Raw genomic sequence first — 26,372 nt, 5'->3', positions numbered from 1 at the left:
CTCAAGTGGCAGAGCATTAGCCTTGAGCAAAAAGTGTCCGAGGACAGTGCCCAGGCCCTGAGTTCAAACCCAACTGGCAAAACAACAACAATAACAAAGAATGGAAAATAAAAAGCATAAAGAAAAATAGTATAAGTACTGGGAGAAATGAGAGAAGAGGGATAAAAAAAAAAAACCTATATCTTAATAAGACTATTTATAAAATGTAGTCCAGTCCTGGTCTCTAGTTTCTAAACCTTCTTCAAATCAAATAACTAAGGTATTACTGAAGGACAGTAGAAGTTTAAAGATCAATTATGGTAATGATACTGATCAACAGTCACATAAACTTCAGACCATCACAAATGTGATCAGAAGACAAACTTATAGCCCTCAAGATAAACTTACAGTCCTCTTGTTTTATCTTTAGAGTTGCACTTCATTTATACTAAACTAGACTGATAAAGTCATTGAAACAACTGTAAAAGAGAACTTCAAAACCAACACATAAAATGAAGAAAGTAACATTATATATGGTTGTTCGTAAGAAAAGTTCACTGATTTTTAAAATTTAGTATAGTAACATATTTTGGAATTTTTTCCTATATGGCTTTGTTGGTACTATCTTAAATGTGTCTTACCATAAAATATAGCCTATAGCTGGCTGTTGGTGGTGGCTTAAGCCTATAATCCTAACTACTCAGAACACTGAGATCTGTGTGGTTCAAAATCAGCCTGAGCAAGAAAGTCTGTGAAACTTTTATCTCCAATTAACCACAAGAAAATCTGAAATGGAGCTGTGTGGCTCAAATGGTAGAGCACTAGGCTTGAGGAAAAAAGCTCAGGGGTAATACCCAGTTCTTGAGTTCAAGCCCCAGGACCAGCACCAAAAAATAAATTAAAATGAATATAAATATATATACACACTCATGTTTACATATACATGTATATGTATATATGTGTATATGTATATGTATATGTATGCATGTGTATGTATATATGTATACACAAGTATACAGCCCATAATGTCATTCAGTAAGTAGAAATACGATTAAATATTAATATACTATTACAAACTTTTTTCTTCTTGTCATCTTCAATAAGATCAATGTGATAAATTTCTGAGGAACAATCAAGTCTTTGTTACTTCTCTACATTTAAAGACAAATATCTAAAGAAGCAAGTGTAATCATTTGTAACAGCAATAGTCTTATAGATCATATATCCAATTACTTCTGCTCACATTTGAAACTTAAAGTAAGATCTCATGTAGGAAAGATTCATGCTACAAATTATAGAACAAGCACTGTATCATAGCAACCTAGCAATACCACTACCACTACAGTGACACGCTAAGGATACAATCCAAGATTCTAATTTAAGAAACTGGCACAGAATATAGGACATGTAGCTTTTTTTGGCAATGCCCCTAGAACATTAATAACTAAGACTCTAAAATCAGCCTTTATTTGAAACTTTAGAGACAGGGCTGTTGTAAAGTAACAATGGAAATATTTATTAGCAAGTGACTCACAGCATTTTGACTAAATATGACATATTACGGTTCTGTGGTCTCATTATGAATAAAATGGTGAGAAAAAAATTGTAGAGATCACATTTTTGGAAAGTCCAACACAATGCATACTATCAGTTTGATATTTTAATATATATCTTACCCAGAGCCAGGGGCCAGTGGCTCATACCTGTAATCTTAGCTATCTAGGAGGCTGAGCTCTAGAGGGTCATAGTTTAATTCCATTCCTAGCAGAAAAGTTTGTGAGACCCTATCTTCAATTAACCAGAAAAAAGTCTAGCTGAAGAAATGGCTCAAGTAGTACAACACTAGCTATGAGTTCAAAATCCTCAGTTAATGCCCTAGTACAAAGAAAAACCCAAGATTACTATCTAAAGCTTTCAAGGCATAAATACTTCCATGCTTTACTGTCCAAATATAAATATATCCAAAGAGTTAATTTTTATTTTAAAAATTAATTGTATGTTACCTTTTGTATGAACAAACTTTTTGATTAAACAGCAAGAACAAGGAATGAAGATGAGCGGATAGGGCATGTTATAGAGATTCCTGGGATGTGGAACTTAGTAGGCCAAATGCTGAAACCAGTCTCCTGCCTAAGAGAATAAATGGAAGACTTGTATCATTTCCTTAGTTCCATTTAAATGTAAAAACTACTATTCATTAAGAAAACAAGAGTTTAGAAACAACTTTATTCTCATTTGGGACTTTTCAGGAAAAAGTAAACATAACAATGATTATTTTCAGTTTTATCGTTGTGAAATTTTCTTCACACTGATTCCTGCTATAACTTTTAAGAAGCACCATCTAATCTAGAGAATAAAAGTATTACCTTCCTTAACAAGGCGTTCAATCCTACAGCAGGCCCTATGCTGCAAGGATAACTTGATTCTCTCCATTATAGTTAGGCTTCGGAGCAGTGAGGCATAAGGAATCAAAAAATTCTGAATTTAATGAAAACTATTGTATCAATTTTGAAAAGATAGTAAATTATTTTAATTGGATTTTCTAAAAGATTTATGAATAACCACCATAAAATTAAATACTCTTAGAAAAATATTTTCTCGTGATTCAATCCTCAACATGGCAAAAAGAAAAAAAGAAAAAACCCATTATTTTAATATAAGGAATGTATAACTAAGGTTTCAAATTAGTCAATTCAGTATTTCCAGAAATAAAAATTATACTCAGGAGAAATTCTATATTTTCAAGTGCCATTTATGATATTCTGTCATGTGGAAGCAATAGATTACAGGCTAACATACAGTGTACTGCATGATTTCTCCAATGAGAGGATGCTTAAAAGTTTGAGAATTTTCCTGTAGACAGGGAGATTCATTTTCTACCTTTGTACAATCTTTTGAGCTATTTTTAACAGTCATAAGTTTTTATAAAATTAAAGTCATTATAAAAGAACAGGGTATTTAAGAATATGACATTTCTCACTACACGTTCTTTAAATAAGTTTATTTTAGAAAATTATGAACACTTAAGACCTACTTATGACTCACGCAACTATTGTACTCTAAATAGTCATTCCATTTTTTATTTTCTTTCTTGTCCGAGACCGGGATGTGAACTCAGTATCCAATCTTTTCGGTCATTGGCTTGCACACGATCACCTGATTCATGCCTCCAACCTCAAAACATTCGTAACCCTGGGGAAAGCTCATCTCTAGCTCTTAAAAAAAAGGGTGGGGGGGTGTCCATGCTTCACAACTGCAGTCCTAGGATCAAGGTTTGAAGCCAATCTGGGCAGAAAAGTCCCTGTGAGACCTTCATCTCCAATTAACCATTCAAAAACTGGAAGTACAGCTGTGGCTCAAGTAGGAAAGCACAAGCCTTGAGCAAAAGAGCTCAGGGACAGACGCCAGACCGAGTTCAAGCACCACAACTGATCAAAAAGAAGTGTGGGAAGTTGTTTGGAGGTGTGGCTTACTTGGTAGAGCACTAACTAATGAGTGAAAGCATTGGGAACTGAGTCCAAGTACCATCAACTTAGACCTTAAAAAAAGAAAAATCACAGTTCTCAAATGTGTAGGATCAACTAAGTAATATCAAAATAAATTGATACATCAAAAGCAATTCTTATTTATCTGGTAGTTAGGAGAATGATGCGTTATTTTTATCTTTCCTACATGGATGACAAAATTTCTTACAAAGGAAATACGCCTATGGGAAATAAATGTACCAGAGATGTATTTCATTGTTATATCTGCCACTTTAGTTCCATTTTGGATTCTAAGTTAAATCTAGTTCATTAACTGGAAACACAAATACATCTGAAAAGCTACTTACGGTGATGATAGAATTGTCTAATTTCAACTTGTCTGGAGTTTTTAAGATGAATAAAAATCAGTACTATAAAGTGATAGACTAATTAGCCCAATTGACTTTTGTATACAAGTCTCAGATATCTTGCCCCAATTTATTTCCCTCTCTCAAACTAGGAAAAATTGATCAAATAAAGACTGTTACCCAAAAAAAAAAAAAAAGACATTAAGGCAAGTGTTCTCAAATTTTCTTGAGAAAAACTTTTAGGTACTTTTAAGAGAGGCAAGATAGGGGCCGGGAGTTTGGCCTAGTGGTAGAGTGCTTGCCTCGCATGCACGAAGACCCGGGTTCGATTCCTCGGTACCACATACATAGAAAAAAGCTGGAAGTGGTGCTGAGGCTCAAGTGGTAGAGCTCTAGCCTTGAGGAAGTCCAAGGACAGTGCTCAGGCCCTGAGCTCAAGCCCAGGACTGGCAAAAAAAAAAAAAAAAAAAAAAAAAATTTAAAAAAAAAAAAAAAGAGAGGCAAGATAATACTAAAGGAAGATGACTAAGATCGTGAAGCTTTGTAGTAGCAGAAGAATTTAAGGAACAAAGATTTTCTGCTTTAAAAAGTTTTAGAGGGGCGGGGAGTTTGGCTTAGTGGTAGAGTGCTGAACAAAGACCTGGGTTCCCAGTACCACATATATAGAAAAAGCTGGAAGTGGTGCTGAGGCTTAAGTGAGAGGTCTATCCTTGAGAAATCCAAGGATAGTGGTCAGCCCTGAGTTCAAGCACTAGGATTAGCAAAATAAATAAATAACTTACGTTGGTTTTAGTTTCTTCGTCTATGAAATACTATGGTGTTATAAGCAATCATGGATCAGTTATAAATCATTATAAATTTGTTAACTAGTACATAGTATAAAATTCTATTTTGAGTTAAATCATTATTTCATTCAACAAATATTAAAATAAAAGAACTTTCTAACTGCTATGTAAGAAGAAATGAGTATTAGATTTCAAAATACTTAAACTATGTATCTGTGTACGTGTATGTACACACACACATCGTTGCTTTGCCAGCACATTCCCCAAGCATACTGTGCTCACTATGGGTCTGTACATACCACCCTTTATGTGGACTTTGGACTCCATCTATCTTGGCCTTTTACGCCTCAGTTTACCTATCTGAATACTAGTCTATCAATCTTTTGAAATGTTTCTGCCAGTAAGCTTTCTTACCTTCATTTCTCCCTTTCATACTAAAATTAGGTTGTCTTTCACACACTAACCGAATACCACATACTCATCATACTAAGTGAAACTGCCTGTGCAGAAGTTTATATTCCCCACTAACTATAAATATTTAATACATTTAGTTACAAAAGAAGAAGTACTCACTGTTTTATTCACTTTAATGAGTAACGTTTTAATCTCTTCAATGGTTCACCTAAGTTTAGGCATCTAATTTTTAGCACTTAGTTAAGCATTTGATTTTAGCCCTATTTTTTTGGGTGGGGGAGAGGGGGTACTCCTGGGGCTTGCTCTGGGCCTGGGTGCCATCCCTGAGGTCCTTTTCACTCAAGGCTAGCACTTTAGCAATTAAGCCAGGAGGCCATTTCCAGCTTTATTTTATGATTAACTGGAGATAAGAGTTTCATGGACTGAGTCTCCTGTCCCCGCTAGTTTTGAACAGACTCGTCACATCTCAGACTCCTGATTATAGGCATGACCCCCTGGGGAGGGGAACACTAAATTTTTGGAACAAAGCAAGTACCTAACTTCACAGCAGACAAACTTTTTCCTTTGGTCAATTAACAGGAAAATGGCAGTTGTGTTTTGCTTTTTTAAAAAAAGTTATATATTTCTCCAGGAGTTATATCTTCCTATAACATTAACAGATATTTATCTTTAGAAAAGTTTTAAAAACCCAGTTGGTTTGGTTTATCAAACTCAGAGGTTTTATACAATATATATATATAGCTTACTTATTTCATCCTGTTCACGTTTACCAGTTTAGAGGTACAGAGCTAACAATGAGTTCAAATAATCTTTGACTTCTGATAATAACTGCAAGTCTAGAATTCTTTACTAGTGTGAAACAAAAGCAAAACTAACAAAATATATAAAATATAAAATATATGATTTTTGAAGCTATATTTAAGATTTTATATTCTTTTTTTTCCCTTTTATTGTCAGGGTAATGTATAGAGGGGTTACAGTTACATTCATCAGGTAGTAGGTGCATTACTTCTCACACATTGATATCCTTTCTCATGTTTTGGTCCCCGTTTCCTTCCTCCCACTCCCTCCCAATCATCTTGTTTCCCCCCCTTCCCTTCCCTAGAGATTTTATATTCTTGCCCAAGCATTAAAAATTATTGATTCAGGCAATAACCTGCTTAGTCACTGTCTATGTTTTTCAACTGAGCGAGTATCTGAAGGCTAAAACCTCTCATTTTCCTCCCTACTTTACAGGTTGCTTGATTAAATGACTATAACGCTGATTTTCTTAGAATAAGAATAGATCAGTTCCCACAGAGTCTGAAGAGACTGACTCCTAAGGTCCCAGTTAGCGCTGGAAGGCTCAACTGGATGACCTGGTAAGTGTAACTTGCACTGCCATTCCAGTAGGAGGAGTATGTTCCCCAGAAATCTCTGGCCTTCAGCACCCAAATCAGAAATAGGTTCTCTGAACTTCACCATGTGGAACCTACTGTAGCAAACAAAGTAGCTTCTTTTTTCTCTGAATCAAAATTACAAAATCTAAAATTCTTTATTCACTCAAAAAGCCCACAAAAACAAATCCCTTTAAGAATGAGTTCAGAAAGATAGAAATAAGAAAACAGTCTTAAAACTGCTTATTAGTCAATTATCCTGCTAGAACAAGTAGTCTGCCTTGCATAAACCCAGCCTGACATGTAAGTCTTTCAGCAATTAGGTTCCTTATTACATAATAATGCACCAAAAGTAATTATATGTTTTAAATCTGTTCCTTTCATCTCCTTCAAGGATATCCTTAAAAATAGACTGTACCTCAAATTTTAAGAAGTAGTATTAGCTAATTATTTCAATTTATTTGATTTTAAGTATGCACAAGTCAATGTCTAGAGACAAACCTGGTTTCTTTTCCACACAAGTCATTTTCCTACCAACAAATCAGTGTTTCATACCACTCATTATAGTTATTGGCAAAATACAATAGCAAACTCCTTTGTTTTAAATCTATATTTACACTTATCCAAGTATTAAGACCCCAGAAATTGAATCCACTTCAAACATGATTAAAAGAAAAAGAAAATATAACAGAAGAGAATCAAGAATCACTTTTTTTTTTTTTTTGTGGAGACCATCAAACACTAATGGAAAAAAATGCAATGAATAGGAAGGGGGAAACGGGAGACTAGAAAACAACAATACCTAATTTCTTCATCACAACAGGGATTTTTGTTTACAGGACCACAGTTATTATGCACAGAACAGTCTATTTGGTATGATAATGAAGTTGAGAAAACAAATCATGACACCTGCTTTCACATGAAAAAAATTTACCATCTCATTTCTGGAGAGAGAACATCTTATATAACAATTGAACATTCATCCCAAACAAATACATATATTGCTCAAAGTGGTGAGCGGAAAGGCAAAAGACAAAAATAGGAACACGGAATAACAGTGGTCCTGGCACATCACTGTCCTACCTTCAATAAAGAGCTGTGGGCCAGGTATAATAGTCATACAATCCTAGCTACTCAGGAAGTAGAAACTAGGAGATTTGTTTAAGGCCACCCTGAACAAAAAAATTAATGAGAACTTCTGTCTCAATCAAAAGCTCAATATGCGAATATGGATCTGTCATCTAATTTATTTAGGAAGCACAGTAGGTTACACTGTGGTCTAAGACAGCAAAAATGCAAGGCTTTATTTTTATTTTTGGTAGTTCTAGGGTTTGAACTTAGGGCTTCAGTTTGCTAGGCTGGTATGGAATTGCTGAGCCACACCTGAAAGACTACTCCCCCCACACACTCTGGTTAATTTTATTACAGAATCTTGTTCCTGCCTAGATGTACACCTCCTTTAGGCTTGCCATGGTTACTGGAATCAGGCTCTACCACCTGTGTCCAGCTTCCCTTCTATGGGGACAGTCTTGAAGATTTTCTTCTCTGGCTAGCCTGGCATGTGCCATTGCACCAGTTATGAGCTAAGAAAGGATCTGCCAACCTTTTTCTGCTCTGGATGATCCTCTCCTTCTCACCCTCCCAAGTAACTAGGATTATAGGTTTGAGCTGTGAGTGCCCTAGCTGCAAGACCCTATTTTAAAAAAAAAAAAGAGCTAGAAGAATGACAAGTGGTAGAACATCTTCCTAAAAAGGACAAGGCTACCCTGGGAGTTGGGCCTAGTGGTAGAGTGCTTGCCTAGCATGCACGAAGACCTGGGTTCAATTCCTTGATAACACATACATAGAAAAAAAGCTGGAAGTGATGCTGAGGCTCAAGTGGTAGAACTCTAGCCTTGAGAAAATCCAAGGACAGTGCTCAGGCCCTGAGCTCAAGTTAAGGACTGGCCAAAAAAAAGGACAAGGCCCCGAGTTCAAACCCCAATACTATCAAAACACTCTCCCCCCGACCTCTGTCTCCCTCTCTCTCCCTCCAGAAAAACTCTGTGCTCAAAATGAAGGTACAGGTGGCTCCTGTAAGCTTAGCTACTCAGGAGGCTGAGATCTGAGAGTCTCTGTTCAAAGCTAGCCCAGGCAGGAAAGTCCATAAAACTTTTGTTTTAATTAAATATTTTATTAACATTGATTTTTACACCACCATAAAACTTTTATCTCCAATTAACCATCAGAAGCTGGAAGTGGAGCTGTGACACAAATAGTAGAGCATTATCCCTGAACAAATAAAGCTAAGGGACAGTGCCCAGGCCCTGAGTTCAAGTCCCAGTACCAGCATGTGCACTCATACATGCGTGCACGTGCACGCATGCACGTGCACGTGCACACACACACACACACACACACATACACAGTAAAATGACAGACATGAAAACATTCTAGAGAAAAATACTTCTTGATACAAAATAATTATAAGGCAGGACCATACACAGTTAAGTTCATTTGTTTAATACCTTTTATTCAAAACATTCAGTAGTAATATTAAGTCTAGATCTTCAAGAAGCAGAATAAAATGTCCAAAAGAAATCAATTTTACATTTTGAAGTGGAGTCATCACCTGTTATTCAGAATGATTCAGAATAACAGGATTCAAACCAGACAAACCTCTACCATACATCTCAATTTTACCTGCCTGGCCTGCTCAGTTTCAGCTCTAAAATTTTACTATAGAAAACTGGCTACTTGGGCATAAGGGTAATAGCTAGGCTTCAATTCTGATAATTCATCAAAATCTACTGCATGGAATCATCACACCTAAAAGTCCAGAATCTAATGTATTCTGCCCTAAAGGAAAGCAGCTGATTAGCTATAGGGAGCAGCAAAGTGAGTGAAATGTAAATATCAGGTGAAGTGAGGGCAGGAAATGTTAATGGGCTGGGTAATGAGCCATGAGTATCGGAGAGAAAAGGACACAGTCTCAATTAATGAAATAAATCAATAGACAGATGATGCTAAACCAGTGATTCTCAACCCTGACTTCACAATAGCTTCACCCAAGGGTAGCTTTTAAAAACAAGGGATTCTACCTTACACCAATTAATTTAGAACGTCCTGGGACTGGGACCCAGGTATCAATATTTTTTTAAAGCTTGACAAGTACATAGTAAGGGCTGAGAGCTAGAGTGCTAAAGAGATAAAAATACACATTAGTGTCTATCCCCAGCTCCTTATCATTGTAAAAGCTAGACTGAAAGAATAAAATGCACACTTACTATTTTTCAATTTTGTAGATAAACATGTCTTTGAAATTCAAGGGAGCAATAACTACAAAGACTTACTCATTTTTGTGATTTTTTTTTAATCGAGAAAAATGTTCTGGCAGGTGAAAATGATTAAACTGAAGTTCAAAGGGGTTAAACAACTAGTTCAAAGCAATTGTGAGTCATCACTGATGCAAGAAAGCAACTTAAATCTACTACTTAAGAGGATGGTACTCTACCCCAATAGTTGGACCAGCTTGTCATATACATTCTTCCTGACCTGTTACTTCATTCAGGTAGATACCTCAAAAAATAATCCAAGAATCAAAAAAAAAAAAAAGGCAATAAAATGTGAGAGAAGACAGGGATCCCGAACAGGAATTATAAGATTGTTAAACTTACATAGGAAAGCTTTTCCTTCATGTGAGGAGTACACTAAATACTATATTTAGCTATTTCTCTTATATATAAAAAAAGTAGGAAAAAAATAGGTCTCCAAGAAGGGATATAACAGTCCTAAAAGAAAATAATCCTGAAATGACTAAAATGTCATATCCCTTTAAAAACATTTCATGTATTTGGCTGGGAGTTTGGCCTAGTGGTATAGTGCCTGCCTAGCATGCACGAAGACCCAGGTTCGATTCCTCGGTACCACATATATAGAAAAAGCCAGAAGTGATGCAGTGGCTCAAGGTAGAACACTAGCCTTGAAGAAAGTCCAAGGACAGTGCTCAGGCCCTAAACTCAAGCCCAGGACTGGCAAAACAACAACAACAACAACAACAACAAAAACATTTCATGCATTCAGATTAATTTCAACTCTTCTATAATCTTGAGTTGTTAAAGTATAGTACTGTCCCCCTACAACAAGTGAAGATAGTTGTGAAACTTCACATCATGTCAGTGCTCTTGTTCCATAATTAACTTGGAAGACCACATACCTCAGGAAAACTGCTTTAGCCAAGCAAATAACTTCAGTTAGCAACACTGTTCAGGGCTCACTACTTTCACTGAGACCCAGTTTTCAAGAGTAGAGCAACAAAGTATCTCAATGATACTTGGAAAGTTCTTCACTTTATCCCAATCTCAAAACCAGTTTCATATTGTTCTCTGCTGCCTCTTGGCTGTACCCTATAACAAATGTGTATTTATACAATTCTGATTATTTGACAATTCTGATTATTCTTTGACTTTTAAAAAGAAAGAAAAATACTCTTACTACAGCTTTTAGTATCTTCAAATCTTTACCCTATTTTCATTTGATATACTCACAAAAAAGAATGCTACAGCTTTACCTCACTTCACTTAAATCACATATGAGAATTGGTTATAAATAAAATCATGCTTTAAATGCATTAGGAAAATTTACTACTTACATAATCCTATTAATAATCCTTCATTTAAAATATTTTAATCTAGATTTTTTTCAAATATCAAAGAGAATGGAAACTAACATTCTTTGCCTATTTTTAGGCACTTAAATTATTTCACCTAATCCTCTCAATCCAGGGGATAGAAGGTATTATCCCCATTTCACAGATAAGGAAAATGACTCCAAAAGCCTTCAATTTACCTTTGACCCAAGAATAACCTTAGTAACCCATTTTTTTCTACCACACTGCTTTCACATTTACATAAAACAAAAATACTGAAATCTTCTGAACTGAGTCCTAATATCAGTTGCAACACCATCCTGATAAACTGTCACAAGACTGAAACTAAATCTGTTTATGCCTCAAATTTCTCATCAATAAAATGAGTTAGGATGACCCAATAAAATATATTTGTATAACTACACTGAGCCAGCAACAGTCAAAAAACAGGTAACAAAGGAGTAAAAGTTCCACTGGTTATGAGCAATACTGTTTGATAATTAAACATAAGGAAAAAGTAAAATAATTTCAAAATCCTCAAACACTATGTAAGTGTAAGACAGCAGGCTACTTTAACAAACCAATTCTTCCCCAAATTTAAAAAAACACATTGAACGGAGTTAAAAAAAAACAAAACACTTCTATTATAAATAGGCAGAGATTTTCTTAAGTTAAATTTCCAAATTAATAAGTACCAAATGAAAAGTTTAAGGTGTAAAATTAATTCTATGTTAATGTAAATTCCAATGAAAACTGCTAAATATTCCCCCATTTTATTTTCTAGCATCTAGCTCTCAGTGGGGTTTACATAATTATAACAAAGGATAGTATTGACAAATATTACACTTCACAATAAGTCAGTTTGGAAGCTTTGGAATTTACATAACAGTATTTCTCTCAACAACAACAACAAAAAAACTTTTTAAGAGGTTTGTTAAATATTTTCCATAACAATTTATTTTGAACATTTTCACCGTCAAACTTTTGTAACTAAACAATTTTGCAAAAAGAAACTTCCCATAGATGAAAAAGTTAGACTGTTTTGTTAATCTTTACTTATAGTATACTTTAAGGAAAAGTATTTGGCACCTTTTCAATTACAACCCAAGTAGACAAAATGTAACTTAAGCATGCTGGTATAAACACTTGAAAGCTCTTAGATGCCCATGGATATCTGAATCACTGTACAGTATGATTATACTGCTGAGCAGGAAGAAAAATTCTTCTGTACACATATTTAAAGGCTTTCCACTGTTTTCTGTTAAAGCCACAAATGGAAAAAACTACTACTGACAGAAAAAACACACAACACTGTGGTATCAAGAACAGTGCCAAGCCCAGTAGTGGCTGTGGCTCCTGCCTGTCAACTTTGGGTACTTTGGGAGGGAGGCTCAGATTGTGGGGGTGGAGGTTCAAGGTCAATGCTGGCCATTTTCCTCTACAAAAAGCTGCACTTGGTGCCTGTTATTGTTATTGGGAAACCTAACATAGGTGGTTCTCCTATGCCAAGACAGAAAAGAGAAACCTAGTATAAAATAAAGGAAAAACCAGGGCTGGAGGTTAAGGCTAAATGTTAAGAGTATCTGCTTAGCAAATACAAGGCCTGTAACCACCAAAAACAGACAAAAAAAAATCACAATAACCAAAAAAACCACTGCCAACTACCAAACAAAGCAAGTGAATTTCTAAAGGTCACTTGTCAAGTACTTTGGCACATGGAGTAAAAGTACCCATTAGTAGGTAATCCAAGAAAAGGCTTGAATAATTCCTCATGTGGTATTCTATGCTTTGATGAAAATACCTAGAAATCAATCTAAAGTTTTAATTTTATTTTTTCTTGACTAAGGACCAAATACATTGTCAAGTGGTTGAACCAAGCACCATATACTTAGATGCATGGGGAGGGGGGTGGTCAGGCTTTTATAATGTATTAAAGTTGCATCACCTGCTTGAGATTAATAACGTTTGATATTCAAATATTTTATTAAATAAAAGTGAAATGAATATAAGAAAGCAGATATATTACTAAAAGCAAATTACATATGGAAAAAGTGCTACTACCACACTTTCAAATGGCAAAATTAATTTGACAATTTAAAAAATCAAAAGCAATAAAAGTAATTATGTCTCTAATAAGGGCAAAAACTTAAATCTATTAATAGCAATTCGATATCCTAATAGCTAAGATAATATGCTTTATTTGCTATTACATCACTCTAGAATTATATGAAGTCTTAGCAATGGTATTGCCATGCACTAGGCTGGGGAAATGTTAAAACTGTAGCATGCTAAGAAACAATCAAATAATAAGGGCACTAGCAGAGACTAAACGTATCTTCAAACCTCTTCTTAAAAACCAATTTGATTCTGGCTCTGAGATGCCCTTGATTTAGAAGCACTCCAAGAGGCAGGGCAGTGTAGGGTCTGAATAGGGTTTCAAAGCTATTGTAGGTCAAGTGTGATTTGATCCGGGGTTTTCTTTAGAGTCCCTGCCAAAATAAGGCTGAATTTGTAGGCCCAAAGGCAAATCAGAACCAGATTAGCCTTGGAGGGGATGCTGGATCCTTTTCAAATGAAATGGAAAATCTGCTGAACATTTATCTAGTTTAATATGAACCTTTCATTTCCTGGCCTTGTAAAACAGATGATGTAGATTTCTATCAGGCTTCTTCTGTGGCTAGAAATTTTAATGTCTAGGAACATAATCGTCTTGTTCCGTAGCGACTTCTATGTCACAAAAGGCAAAGACTGAAAATTGTTAAGCTGAAAAGCCACCAATTCTCAAACAGGCAAGAACCAACTTACTAAAAAGCCTCTAGACCTAGTGGGAAAAGTAAGAAAACGCCAAAAGGAGTGCCAAGCACTCCTGCTAGGCATTAGGCACGGATACCAATCTGAATTACTGTACAAACCTTACAAAGTCCCTGGTAATCGCTGCCCTGGGAACGAAGTCCCCTTTTCACTGCGACGCAACCACTACCTATCTATTCCTTTATACCTCTCCACATGGACAGTGTGCCTCCTTCTGAGAGAGAATTTCGAAGACGATCGTTAAGACCCAGGAGTAAATAAGGTACCACAACCGGTTCTATTTCCAGGCGGCCCCTAAAGGTCAGCTAACTTTTGCCCGCTGTTGGCGGGAGGATTCCCGATCCGCTCACTTAGGAGCGATCGACGGAAGCGGAGGGAAGAGTGGGTGAAGACCAGCTTGATCACGGGGAAAGTAAAGGGCGAGAGCAAGGAGTGGCCAAAACCAGTCCCAGAGACTCGGTGAAGCGGGGGAGGAGGGTGGAAGAAGTGGACGGGGACGCGAGAGTGTCCACGGAAGCGCAGGTCCCCCGGCCAGCGCGCAGGTGGGCAAGGGGTGGAGGCCACGGGCACGCGAAGAGCTCAGGTGAGCGGGGGAGAAGGAAGGAGCGAGCCTCCGTGCAGCCGAGGGGTTTGAACGGAGGGGTGGGAGGGAGATCGGGACACGGAGGGGGGGCGCGCTTCACACCCCGCGGCATCCCCAGCTGAGCAGCAGCCCCGAGCCCCGGACGCGCCCCGGCGGGGAACCTACCTTTGAGCTGGGGCAAGGGGTGCAGCTCCGCCTGGCTGCCCTGGCTGCGGAACTGCGAGGAGCCCTGCGAGCGCTTCTGTCTCTGCGCCTTGCGCACCGATTTCCGGGTGAAGCCGTCCACTTTCTCCGAAGCCGAGATGGCGGCGGCGGCGCTGGCGGCCCCCACCGCCGGCGGCGGCGGCAACGACGACGACGACATCTCCGCGGCGCTGGCGCTCGGCAGCTCCGGCGGCGGCTTGCACGGCGGCTCGGACAGCGGCGGCGGAGACGGCGGCGGTGACGGCGGGAGGAGGAGGCGGAGGAGCGGCGGCCACCACAGCCCGCGCCCCCGGCCGCGCCGTCCTCCCGCTTCCCGGAGCCACCGAGCTTCTCCTCGCCGCCCGTCAACGCCTCACGGCCGCATCTCCACACCGGAGCCGCCCGGTCCCCGCCGCGCGGCGCACTCCCGGGGCTGGCGGAGGGAAGGGCGGGGGCGGAGGGGGTGAAGAAGTTGTTGACTCCGGGCGCGGAGCGCGGGTGGAAGGGAGCCCGAAGTTGGGGACGAACGGAGGTGGCGAGCGCGCAGGGGGCGTCCAGTCCCCTCAGCTCCCGTCAGCCGCCGGCCCGGTCCGCACCTCAGCGACTGCTGCCAGCGCCGCCTGCCCAGTCTGAAGCCTTCTTCCCGGGCGCTGCCATCGCGGGTCCCACGGAGCCCCCGCCGCGATGCCCCCTCTCTCTGCCCTGTCAGCGCGGGCTCCTCCTCATCGCGGGACCACCGCCCCGACCTTGGGCGCGCACGCACTCGCCCCGGGCCGCGCGGCGCGGGCCGAACCTCCTCCCCCAGGCGCCCGCCGGCCGCCCACGGAGAACCCCCGGCGAGCGACCGCTACTACTAGGGAAGGTGGTTGGTCCGGGCGGGGAGGGGGGGTGAAATGTGTGTGCGTGTGCGCGCGCGCAAAGGCGCGCGGCCCGGGGGAAGGGCCTCGCGGGGGGTGGGGGGAGGAGTTTGACTGACAACTTCCGCGGGGTCCCGCCAGCCTCTCGAGACTCCGGAGGGACGGGAAAGCATGCCAGTTCTCCGAGCCAATCGTAGGGCGAAGCGGCAGAAATGGAGTGAGGCGGGGCCTCCTAGGCAGTCAATCAAGTATCTGGGGCTGGAGGGGGGGCGAGGCCGAGGAGAGGGCGTGGCTCTATGACGGACCTCGGTCACGGCCAATCACAAGTGAAGCTGGCGAGCCGGAGGGGGGGGAGTGCCATCTGCGTCACAGGAGTGTCATGAAATCTTTCGGGCAGGAGGGAGAGCGCCCCTCCACTGGAGAGCCCCTTTTGCACGCCTGCGCGCAGCTTCAGGGTATAAATGCCCTCCTGACAGCCTGTGAGAAGAGTGGAAAAGTAGAGGGGGTTAGGTCAGCCATCCAAACAGAGCGTCCTTTCCTTTTTCCTGTTCTGCCAGTGAGGAAATGAAGCGACGGGCGGGGACCTTGGGGGCCGGAGCGCGAAAGAACGTCAAAGTCTTGCGTCACTGGAAAGAGGAGGAGCAAAGGTCGAGTGGGCCCAGGAGCTGTGTGATTGACAGGCTTGACAGTCCAAGGAGTTCCCGAGTGGGCGAGGAAGTGAGCTCGTCCAATCAGTGCAGCGTGCTGGCCTTCTGGGCGGGTCTTAGAACCGAGCCGGCTCTAAACCACATAATTGGTGGTTGGGGAATGAATTTGTAGCTAGGGTGGTTTTGGCGCAGTAGTTCGCAAGCTGCAGCGCTGCTCTTGCGTAGGATTTAGGTAATCTAGCATCTACTTCAAAGGGTTCTGCGAATCCTGAAAGAGTTTTCTTTTCCCCATTTTAGCCCAGTAATTTTCAACCTCAAGCGCAGTCAGCGTCTTCAGCACTACTGTAAGTGCTTGGGGACTTAGGGTCTTGCCATTTTCTCTTAGGATCTCTTTCTTGGAGATCCCACAGATCCTTGGGAAAACATTTTAAAGAACAAGACAGACACTGGTGGCTCTAATCCTCACTACTCAGGGGGCTGAGATCTGAACACTGCGGTTCAAGGTTAACCGGGGCAAAAGAGTCCATGAAAATGTTACCTCCTATTAACCATAAAAGAACAAGGACTGTTAATCTTAGTTTCATTTTTCTTCAGAGCTTTTTCATATAATGATACTCAAATAATCTGTCTCTTTTTCCCCCAGTGGTGACCCAGATCTACAGTACTCTGCAAACTCCCAACCTCTTTTCAACAGAATGAAAATAACTGCCAAAATGTTTAAGCAAAGTGACCTGATATGTATGAGTAGACGATGAAAGACACTTGGATATAAAGCTGAATTCCAGACTTATACTCAAATGCATTTCCATATTCAGATTCACCCCGTGATAAAATGGTACACAATCTTCCCAATCAAGGAATTGAAACCTCAGCTGCATATCATGTAGGACACCTTTCCTTTTCTCATTCCCTGATTCCGAGCTCCAAGTAGAGTTGAATCCACCTTCACAAACGTTCAAACCCAAACCTTCCATACAATTGGCACAACCAATAACCAAACATAATTCATGGCTCTTTCAAAATCACTATCAGATGGATTTTTTTTTTTTTTTGGCTGTCCTGGGCTTGAGCTCAGGGCCTGAGCACTGTTCTTGGACTTTCTCAAGGCTAGAGCTCTACCACTTGAACTTCAGCACCACTTCCAGCTTTTTTCTATGTATGTGGTACAGAGGAATCAAACCTGGGTCTTCGTGCAAGCTAGGCAAGCACTCTACCACTAAGCCAAACTCCCAGCCCCCAAGATGGATTTTTTTAAATATCACTCTTAAGTCTTCTGTCCAAAGAACCATCTAGAAGATTCCAAGTTCAAGGCTCTCTGTCTTCCAGATATAAATCTTACCATGTGTATTCTTTTTGTTTCTTTTCCAGCTTTGGCATAGTACTGCTATTGCACATCCTAATCCCCAAAATAATTATGTTTCCTTGGCATTTAATCTTTGGAGTTCCGTTTTGGAGTAATTCACTTCTTCCTTCCCCCAGCTATGGAAGTCTATCTTCTCTTGAAAACTCAAGATCTTCCTCCATTTTGTGCTGATACTAGAGCTTGAACTCAGGTTCTTGCACTCTTGCTTAGCTTTTGCTCAAGGCTGGCATTCTACTTCTTGAGTCACACCTCCAGTTCTGGCTTTCTGCTAGTTAAATGGAGATAAGTAATCTCTCAGATTTTGTCTGCTCAGGTTGACTTTGAACTATGATCCTCAGATCTCAGCTTCCTGACTAGCTACTATTAATACGATTGAGCCTCTGGTGCTCTTCAACTGTTTTATATGAACCTTGGAGGGGATAATGTGGCCATAAGTGGTGCTTCCCTTCTTTGTATTCTTATTGTATTCATTATCTACATCACTCACAGGACCTGTCATCATGTACTATCTATCTGAGATGGTACTGTGCCTTTTCTGCTCCAGAAGTTTGTAAACACTAAGAGAGTAGGAACTTGATTATTTTAAACCTCTGAATCTCCCTCCTCTGCACAGAGTAGATACTCATTATAGGACAATTTAATATTTAGGTTTCAATGTCAGTTTCTGAAAATAGGGCTATTGGATCCATTGTATAGGAATTCATTGGGGGTGGAGACATGCAATATCAGAACCTATGGTAAAAATCATCTACAAGTCTCTTTAATCAGCTCCTCATATTACTTTGCTTATGAAAGCTTACATACAATTCTCTAGCCTGAATATTATTTAAAAATAGGATCTCTCATCTTTTTTGCTGTCCCTTGGTTATTTCATATTGTTACAGTATTTCTCCTGGTTATCTGATACATTGTGTATATGTGTATTTGGTTATTTGAAATAGGATAGGGAAAGGAGGAAAACAAGATGAGGGGCGGGGGTGGGGGAAGGGAAATGGGGACCAAGACATGAGAAAGGGTATCAATGTTTGTGATGTTTGTGAAGTAATGCACCTTCTATCTGGTGAATATAATGTAACCCTTCTATTAATTACAATAATAATATATGAAAAAAAAGAAAAAATGGGTAGTTGGGGAGTGCTGGGGATGTAGTTTACTGGTAGCACTTCCTGAACATGCACAGGGCCCAAGATTCTATCCCTGATCTGTCCATAAAACAAAAGATAGTGTCTCTAAGCCAGCAGTAGTAGTATTTATAAAAATAAGAAATAGGGTGTGGGGGTGGGGAGGGAAATGGGTACCAAGACATGTGAAAGGGTATCAATGTATGTGAATTAATGCACCTTCTATCTGGCAAATATCATGTAACCCTTTTACTAATTACAATAAAAAAAGAAAAAAATAAGAAATAATTAACAGTAAACCAATATAATAAAAATCAAATTGATACTGCAACATGATAGCTGGTAGATACCAGATATAATCAATAGGAAGTAGATGTTGGAAATAAGTTGTTGTCGGACTTGGAACCAGCAAAACTGGGCTTTGCTTGAAATAGTCTCCTGTGGAAGAAGTTTGAACAAAAGAGCTTTTAAAAAGAGGGTTTTTTTGTTTGTTTTTTGTGGGTTTTTTTTTTGCCAGTCCTGGGCTTGGGCTCAGGGCCTGAGCACTGTCTTTGGACTTTCTCAAGGCTTAGCACTCTACCACTTGAGCCTCAGCACCACTTCCAGCTTTTTTCAATGTATGTGGTACCGAGGAATCGAACCCAGGTCTTCGTGCATGCTAGGCAAGCACTCTACCACTAGGCCAAACTCCCCGGCCCCTGGTTTTTATTGTTTTGTTTTAAAGAGTGAGACAAAACTTAAAGTCACGAAATACTTGGAATCTAAGGGGGAGAACAAATCAAAAAACCAAAAAGCCTAACTTTAAATAACTTACTAGTAGTAGGTCCTGTGATATAATGCACCCTGTCAGAGCCTTAATATTCTTCACAGATTTGGTATGGGTTTTTAAATATGATGCCAGATAGAAAAATTTAAGAAAATGAAAACCACATAGATACCCAGGGCCAGTGGCTCATGTCTATAATCCTAGCCTCTCAGGAGGCTGAAATCTGAGGATCTCAGTTCGAAGCCAGCCTAGGCAGGAAAATCCACAAGACTTTCCTGGGAGATATGGCTCAATTGATTGAGCACCAGCCTGAACAAAAAGCTAAAAGACAGCATCCAGGCCCTGAGTTCATGTTTCACTATCAGCACACATGTGTAGAAGCACACACATGGGGGAAAAATGATAATTATATAACATGTGTATTCATCAAACATTTACTTTTCATTCTCCACTTTGACTAGTTTATCTGGATCCTAAGCAGTGAACAGAGCCATCTACAGAAAACTCCATATAAAAACTAATCTGTGTGTGTCCCAGAAATGGGACCAGCGTCTACTCCAATGTCATAGAACTCCTGCTCCTTCCCATGATAAAACTCTTTGGTAAATAGTTCAGAGGCAAAAATTTCAGCACTAGCAAAGCATTTGGTTTGAACTCACGTGACTTGACTCCCATAAGTCCATAAAGTCATATGTGTTTTCTTGCTCATCTTGTTTTTTTGTTTTGTTTTGTTTTTCTTTTCTTTTCTTTTTTTTTTTTTTTTTTGCTCATGATGCCTAATTTGCTGGGGAAAATGACTGATGAAATAATGTTGATTTTTTAATGTTTTGCTTTAATGTTTTACAGTGCAGGAGATCAAATTGTGCTAGGCAAGTACTCTGTGACTGAGCCACAGCCCTAGACTCTTTTAATAGTTTCAAAGGGTGCATCAGAGAGAATGCTCCCAAATCACTTTGCAATTCTCTAAAAGTTTCCAGAATAAAATTTTGACAACACTCTCCTTCCTTAAGAGCTGTCATCCCCTAATTATGCTCCAATAGAACACCAAGCTAATGTGTTTGTTTTATCTGCAGCATTTTTCCAAGTTCATATTAAAAAATAAGATCTCGCTGAAATCTTTCCTTCTTACTGTTTCACTATATTAGAATTTAAATCAAGTATCTGACTTGTCCTAAGATATGTTCATTTTAGTGTCTCATTTCTTTTTGTTTAAATGCATTTGTATTACTTAAAGTTTTAAATGAGTAAAGGTAAAAAGGAAAATTATACTACTATTCCTGTTTCCCAACATCTAGTTCTAACAGACTCCCTTGGTGGCAACCAATTGCATAATTTCTTTTCCCTCCCTCCCTCCCTCCCTCCCTCCCTTCCTTCCTTCCTTCCTTCCTTCCTTCACTCCCTCCCTCCCTCCTTTCTTTGTCTTCCTCCTCCCCCTCTTCTCTCTCTTTCTTTCTCTTTTTTTCTTTCCTTTCTCTCACCAGTCCTGAGGCTTGAACTCTGGGCCTGCCTGGGTGCTGTTCCTAAGTTCTTGTACTCACAGCGAGTGTTCTACCATTTGAACCACAACTCTATTTTCAGCTTTTTGTGGTTAATTAGAGATAAGAGTCTCTTGGACTTTCCCCCAAGCTGGCTTTGAACCTTCCATTCTTAGATTGCAGTCTCTTGAGTAGCTAGAATTACAGGTGTGAGCCACAGGCACCTGGCATGTATCACTTCTTATATACCAATTAGATCAGTTTATATGTGTCCAGAGATATATTTTCCATCATTAAACTTTATATTTATGAATTCATATTTATGAATTCATTTATTCTATGACTGGTAGGTACTTAACTGAAGAAATTTGAAACTGCTGCTCTGAGTTGTGTCTTTCCAGAGCAAATAGAGGCTTATTCATATTCCCTCATTGATCACTAATTTTATTAATTCATTTACTCAAGTAATATGTTTATAAATGTATGCAGCACAGCAATAGAATATGAACATTGGAAAGAATCATAAAGGCTGATCAGTACAGGGTAGTCACATTGAAATCCAACTTCAGGTAAACCAAGAAGGTTTTTCTCGTGGAACAACTGATCCAAATCAGAAAGTCTCTCTTTTTTAGCATTAAAAAAATATCTTCCCGGAAACTTTCATTTCTGTGTACGAATCTTATTAAGAGCAAAGCCCATAGGTAAACATTGTGGTGCAGCCAGTTTTTATCCTGGGCAGAGTGTGGGAAATGAGAGGGAAAGTCATTGGGAAAACCACTGGTAGGAAAGGGGGAACAAATTTGTGGAAGTAGCAGAGAACAAGGTGGCATCAGATTAGAATCTGTCAACAATCTAGACCTAATCATGAGGTTCGTGGTTAGCTACTAAGGAATATTTGAATGGAAGATGTCAGGTTGAAAGTAATATTTTAAGAATATTGAGCGAAGGCTGAGCCCAGTAGTACATGTCTATAATCTCAGCTACATGGGAAGTATAGATACGAGAATCATAGTCAAACGCTGGCCCTGAGCAAAAACAGAAGAGACTATCCAAAACGTAACTAAAAAAAAAAAAGGCTGGGGAGCATGGCTCAAGTAGTAGACATGTCTATTGGGCCCTGTGTTCAAACCTCAGTACTACCCCCAAAAAATTTTTAAGAAGGGGAAACCAAGGTATGAGGGTATATATCCTTAATTCCAGCTCTGGGAAAGAGGAGGTAGAAGAATGAGACACCAGCATGGGCTACACAGCAAAACCTCGTTTTAAAGCAGAGACAAAAGGATAAAAGAACTTTGGGTGAGTGAAGAAGAAGCCAAAGGGATTGGTTGGTTATTATTCCAGGTACCCAAGTGGCAAGGTGTTGAATGAGTGGTGCTTAGCTGTGTATGCCCAACCATGGAGCTATTTCAAGAAGTACATTCAAAGCTACTCAGGGGAATTTAGCATTTTAAGGTAGAAGATTTGAAAAATAAAATCTTGGGGTGGGGGAGGGAAATGGGAACATGAGAAGTGGTATCAATGTGTGAGAAGTAATGCATCTACTTCTGGCAAATATAACTGTAACTCCTCTATACATTACAATAATAGAATAAAAATAAAATCTTTTAGCTGTAGCTTTTTTCCCTTTTTAAAAGATGAATGGATTAAGCTAAAATTGGTCTTGGGAATAGAAGTCAAGAGATGTTATAGAGAAACTGGAGAATTGTTTGTTGATATGTTTTAGAGTACCATTTTCCTATTCATTTCTTCCCTTCCTTCCTTTCTTCCTTCCTTTCTTTCTTCCTCCTTTCCTTCCTTCCTCGCTTGCTTGCTTGCTTCCTTCCTTCCTTCCTTTCTTTTTTCTTTCTTTTTGTTTGAGACAGAAACTTGAACTGGGTACCTGACACATTTACTCTTTGGCTAGTGCTCTACCAATTCAGCCATGTCTCCAACCCCAACACTTGGGCATGCCTTGCCAGGCAGGTGCTCTCTCATATAAACCATGTTCCCAGCCCACCTCTGCTTTTTTTTTAAACCTTTCTTATTTTTCAGATGGATCACGCTGGCTTCAGACTGCCATCCTCCTACCTATTCCTCCTCTATTCCTCCTGAGTAGCTGGGAGCACAGGCACACCACCATGACTACCTTTATTAATTGAGATAGGGTGTCATCAACATTTTAACCGGACCTAGCCTCTAACTGCCATCTCCTGATCTCTGCCTCCTGAGTAGCTGGGATTACAGATGTGAGCAACTACACAGCCAAGAATTCTAATGAAAGTTAAGGTTGGATGTGGGAGGGCTGGAAATGTAATTCACTAATAGAGCACTTACTGGCACATATAATGCCCTAGATTTGCTCCTCAGCACTGCAAGGTTGGGGAGATGGCAAATCAAGGAGAAGAGTTACAAATGAAGCCAAGGTTTTGAGTTGGATGATCAAGTGAGTTGAGAAACTTAAACAAGAAGGGTGGAAGTTGAGCCAGTTTGATTTTATGTTAGGGAATGGGGAAGGAAGAAGGGAAACAGAGATAAAGTCGGGGCTGGATGTGCTGAATAGAGGGTTTTGTTTTTGTTTTTTGTTGTTTACGTCATGTAAGCTACAGAGCTGGATAGTTATTTTTAAAAAGAGGTGATGACATATTGTATATTAATTTGGAGAAAGAAGAAGACTAGATTGGGCTAACGGTCTGGAGTAGGCCAGAGCAAAGAAGGAAATTTTACAAACAACACATGCTTCTTTTCCTCGTTAAGGAAAACGGCATAAATGAATGTGCAGAAATCATGTAGCCCAACATGGGCCTCCAGGTTCTGTGGTGCCATGTGATCAGCTGCACTGTACAGGAAAGACCTCACACTGCAGAATGGCCACCGTGTGAGCTGTGGTTGTGGGTCAGTGACCACTGAGAGGCCACTATGGATACACACACACCCTAGCACACTCACATCTCATTTATACTGCTACTCCATTCATTCACTCACTCATGTACCTTATCTTCTTAATTCCTAACCATCTCGCCACTAAAACTATCACAAGCCAAGCACTGCTGGCTCGTGCCTGAAATCTAGTTCCTCAGGAAGCCAAGATACGAGGATAGTTCAAAGTCAGCTAAGGCAGGAAAATCTATTGGACTCTTATCTCCCATTAACCAGCAAAAAGCTGGGAAAAGATGAGTAAGAACACAAGATCCTGATTTCAAGCCCCCCTACTAGTAAATTAGTTAATTAATTAAAACTACAAAAATATTTAATGATGCCATTATAGCAAAATCAAAAATCTACTAATCGACTGAGGACTTGCTCACTGTTTCAGGTAGGGTTTATGTAAGTTTCCAGTTTCTTAATTTGTAAAGACTGCCTCTCACCCTCCATCAACTTAAATCCCACTTCAACACCCTCAAGTATATTGATTGCCTTTTCCTGGTTCCCTGATCAAGAAAATTGAATTTAGAGTGGAGAGTGACCTCAACCTTGTATAAAATGCATTTGCAGGGCTGGAAGTTTGGCTGGGTTTCAATCCCTTGGTACCACATACATAGAAAAAACCAGAAGCGGTGCTGTGGCTCAAGTGGTAGAACTCTAGCCTTGAGAAAGCCCAAGGACAGTGCTCAAGCCCTGCATTCATGCCCCAGTACTGGCAAAAAAAACCCACTGCATTTCCATTCCTTGCACATGCTGGACATCATATTTCAACATGAATTATTTGGCTAATATATGTGTGTGTGTTGGTATTGGGGGCTTGAACTCAGGGCCTAGGTGCTATCTCTTCACTTTTTCCCTCCAGACTAGCACTCAAAGATACCACTGGAGCCGTAATTCCCCTTTTGGGTTTTGGTGGCTAATCAGAAATAAGAGTCTCATGAAACTGTCCTTTCCTGGCTGTATTTGAACCTTGATCCTCAGATCTCAACCTCCTGAATAGCTAGGATTACATGTATGAGCCACCAGCACCCAGAAAGCACCAGTCTTAAGACAGACGTTCTACATTGGATTCAGTGATTTAATATAGCATTGTTTCCTTCTGGTGTTAGGAGGAGCTGGTGAAACAAAGATGAGGAGACCCCTTACAATCTCTTGGAGTTTATGGTTTCATGGGGGAAAAGGTTAAGAGCACAGAATCACCTAATAACTCAAGAAGACAAGGGTGTAGAAAAATGCAATTAGGTTAAATGAGGAAAGTAATTTTGGTTCGGGGAATGAAGAATGAAGGGCAGGAAAGATCTAGAATATTTTTGCTAGTCATGGGGCCTGAGCACTGTCCTTGGACTTTTTCAAGGTTAGAGCTCTACAACTTGAGCCTCAGCACCCCTTCCAGCTTTTTTCTATGTATGTGATACTGAGGAATCGAACCTGGGTCTCCGTGCATGCTAGGCAAGCACTCTACCACTAGGCCAAACTCCTGGCCAAGCTAGACATTTTTATTAACTTTGAAGAGAGCATAGAATTTCAGCAGGTAGAAATGTGGGAGAAAAAGGAGAAATAGTCACCAGCCATCATAAGCCAGAACTGAGATGGGAATGTGTGTAGCTATTTGAAGAACACCAACTAGGTTAATTTGGCTGGGCAAAGGGAGAATCATAGCAGTTAAAACCAGGAGCATAGGTTAGGTGCTTATAATAAAAGACTTTGAATACCAGGGTGAGGCCTGTAAACTTTAATTTTTCAGACAGTGGGGAGATTGTGAAGACTTTGGAACAAGCTGGTGATTGACCAGAGCTGACTCTGAAGTGTAATGCTGCAACTGGGAGCAATCAAGAGGGGAGAGACGATAAGCAAAGAGAAGGTTTGCTGGGAATAACGTGTCTATGGACTCTTTAGATGAAAGTGCTCAGGAGGAAGAAGTGGCTAAGGTCTTTGTAGTCTTAGCTTCTTCATCTGTTTAACAGAGGCAGGAATGCTTACTTTGAAGATTGTTTTGGGAATCCGAGCTAATGTGTTAGAAAAATACTTAACCACAGTGCCTGACTCATGATGGACATGTGAGACAGATTTGGTGATGGTAGTTGTGGCTAGCAACATCAGAGGTAGTTGTACAGTTAGTTCTTCCCTGTAGCCATTTTGTTCTCCCCAGCATTCTGTAGCTCAGTAAACAGAAACATATGCCAGACCATTACTGTAGCCAGAATTGCCTTTCCTCTGAGAGGACCAAGGCTGACTATTCAGACAAGTAGTTACCCTGGCCCCTGCTTCCCTCAGGAAACTACGGCCCTAGGAGAACCCTTGACCCCTGGTAGATAGAGTTCTGGTGAACGTCTCTGTTTTGTTTTCTGTGTCCAGACACAGAAGTTCAGAAAAACTATTATCCTGAATGGAAGGATAAATGGAATTAAGAGCATATGTTATTATCATTGAGGGGTTTGTGGAAAACATCAGTGTATATGAAAACAAACACAAACATGTGTAGACATAGTTAATAGAAATTAAAAACACTGAATTCAAAAAGCTATGTATTCCTATAGATTAAGAAGGCGAATACAAATGGAAAAAGACACATGGAAAGCTTCAGTGGAATCTGCAATGCCTTATTTGTTTTGTTTTGTTTTTGTTTTATATATTTAACTGAATGTTCCTTGG

The 26,372-nt window shown here is 40.0% G+C and overlaps 1 protein-coding gene across 2 annotated transcripts in view; it reads right to left on the bottom strand.

Annotated features, from left to right (window-relative positions):
- The window catches only part of LOC150038980 (serine/threonine-protein phosphatase 2A 56 kDa regulatory subunit alpha isoform), a 51,545-nt gene extending 36,706 nt beyond the window's left edge, over positions 1 to 14,839 (bottom strand). Inside the window, exon 1 of one of the 2 annotated variants that reach the window (XM_090328100.1) lies at positions 14,573 to 14,839. In XM_090328100.1, the coding sequence (XP_090184226.1) occupies positions 14,573 to 14,771 (199 nt within the window). In that variant the 5' untranslated portion in view covers positions 14,772 to 14,839. Of the gene's footprint in view, positions 1 to 1,982; positions 2,075 to 14,572 lie in introns of those variants that run through there. The other variant, XM_090328101.1, reaches the window with a different exon arrangement.
- Between the last annotated feature and the right edge of the window lie 11,533 nt (positions 14,840 to 26,372).

Source organism: Megascapheus bottae, unplaced genomic scaffold (genome assembly GCF_031878675.1).
Source record: "Megascapheus bottae isolate mThoBot1 unplaced genomic scaffold, mThoBot2.hap1 H_1, whole genome shotgun sequence".
NCBI classification, from domain to species: Eukaryota; Metazoa; Chordata; class Mammalia; order Rodentia; family Geomyidae; genus Megascapheus; species Megascapheus bottae.
Note: the sequence above shows the minus strand (reverse complement) of the source record. Positions and strands in the feature narration are given on the sequence as shown.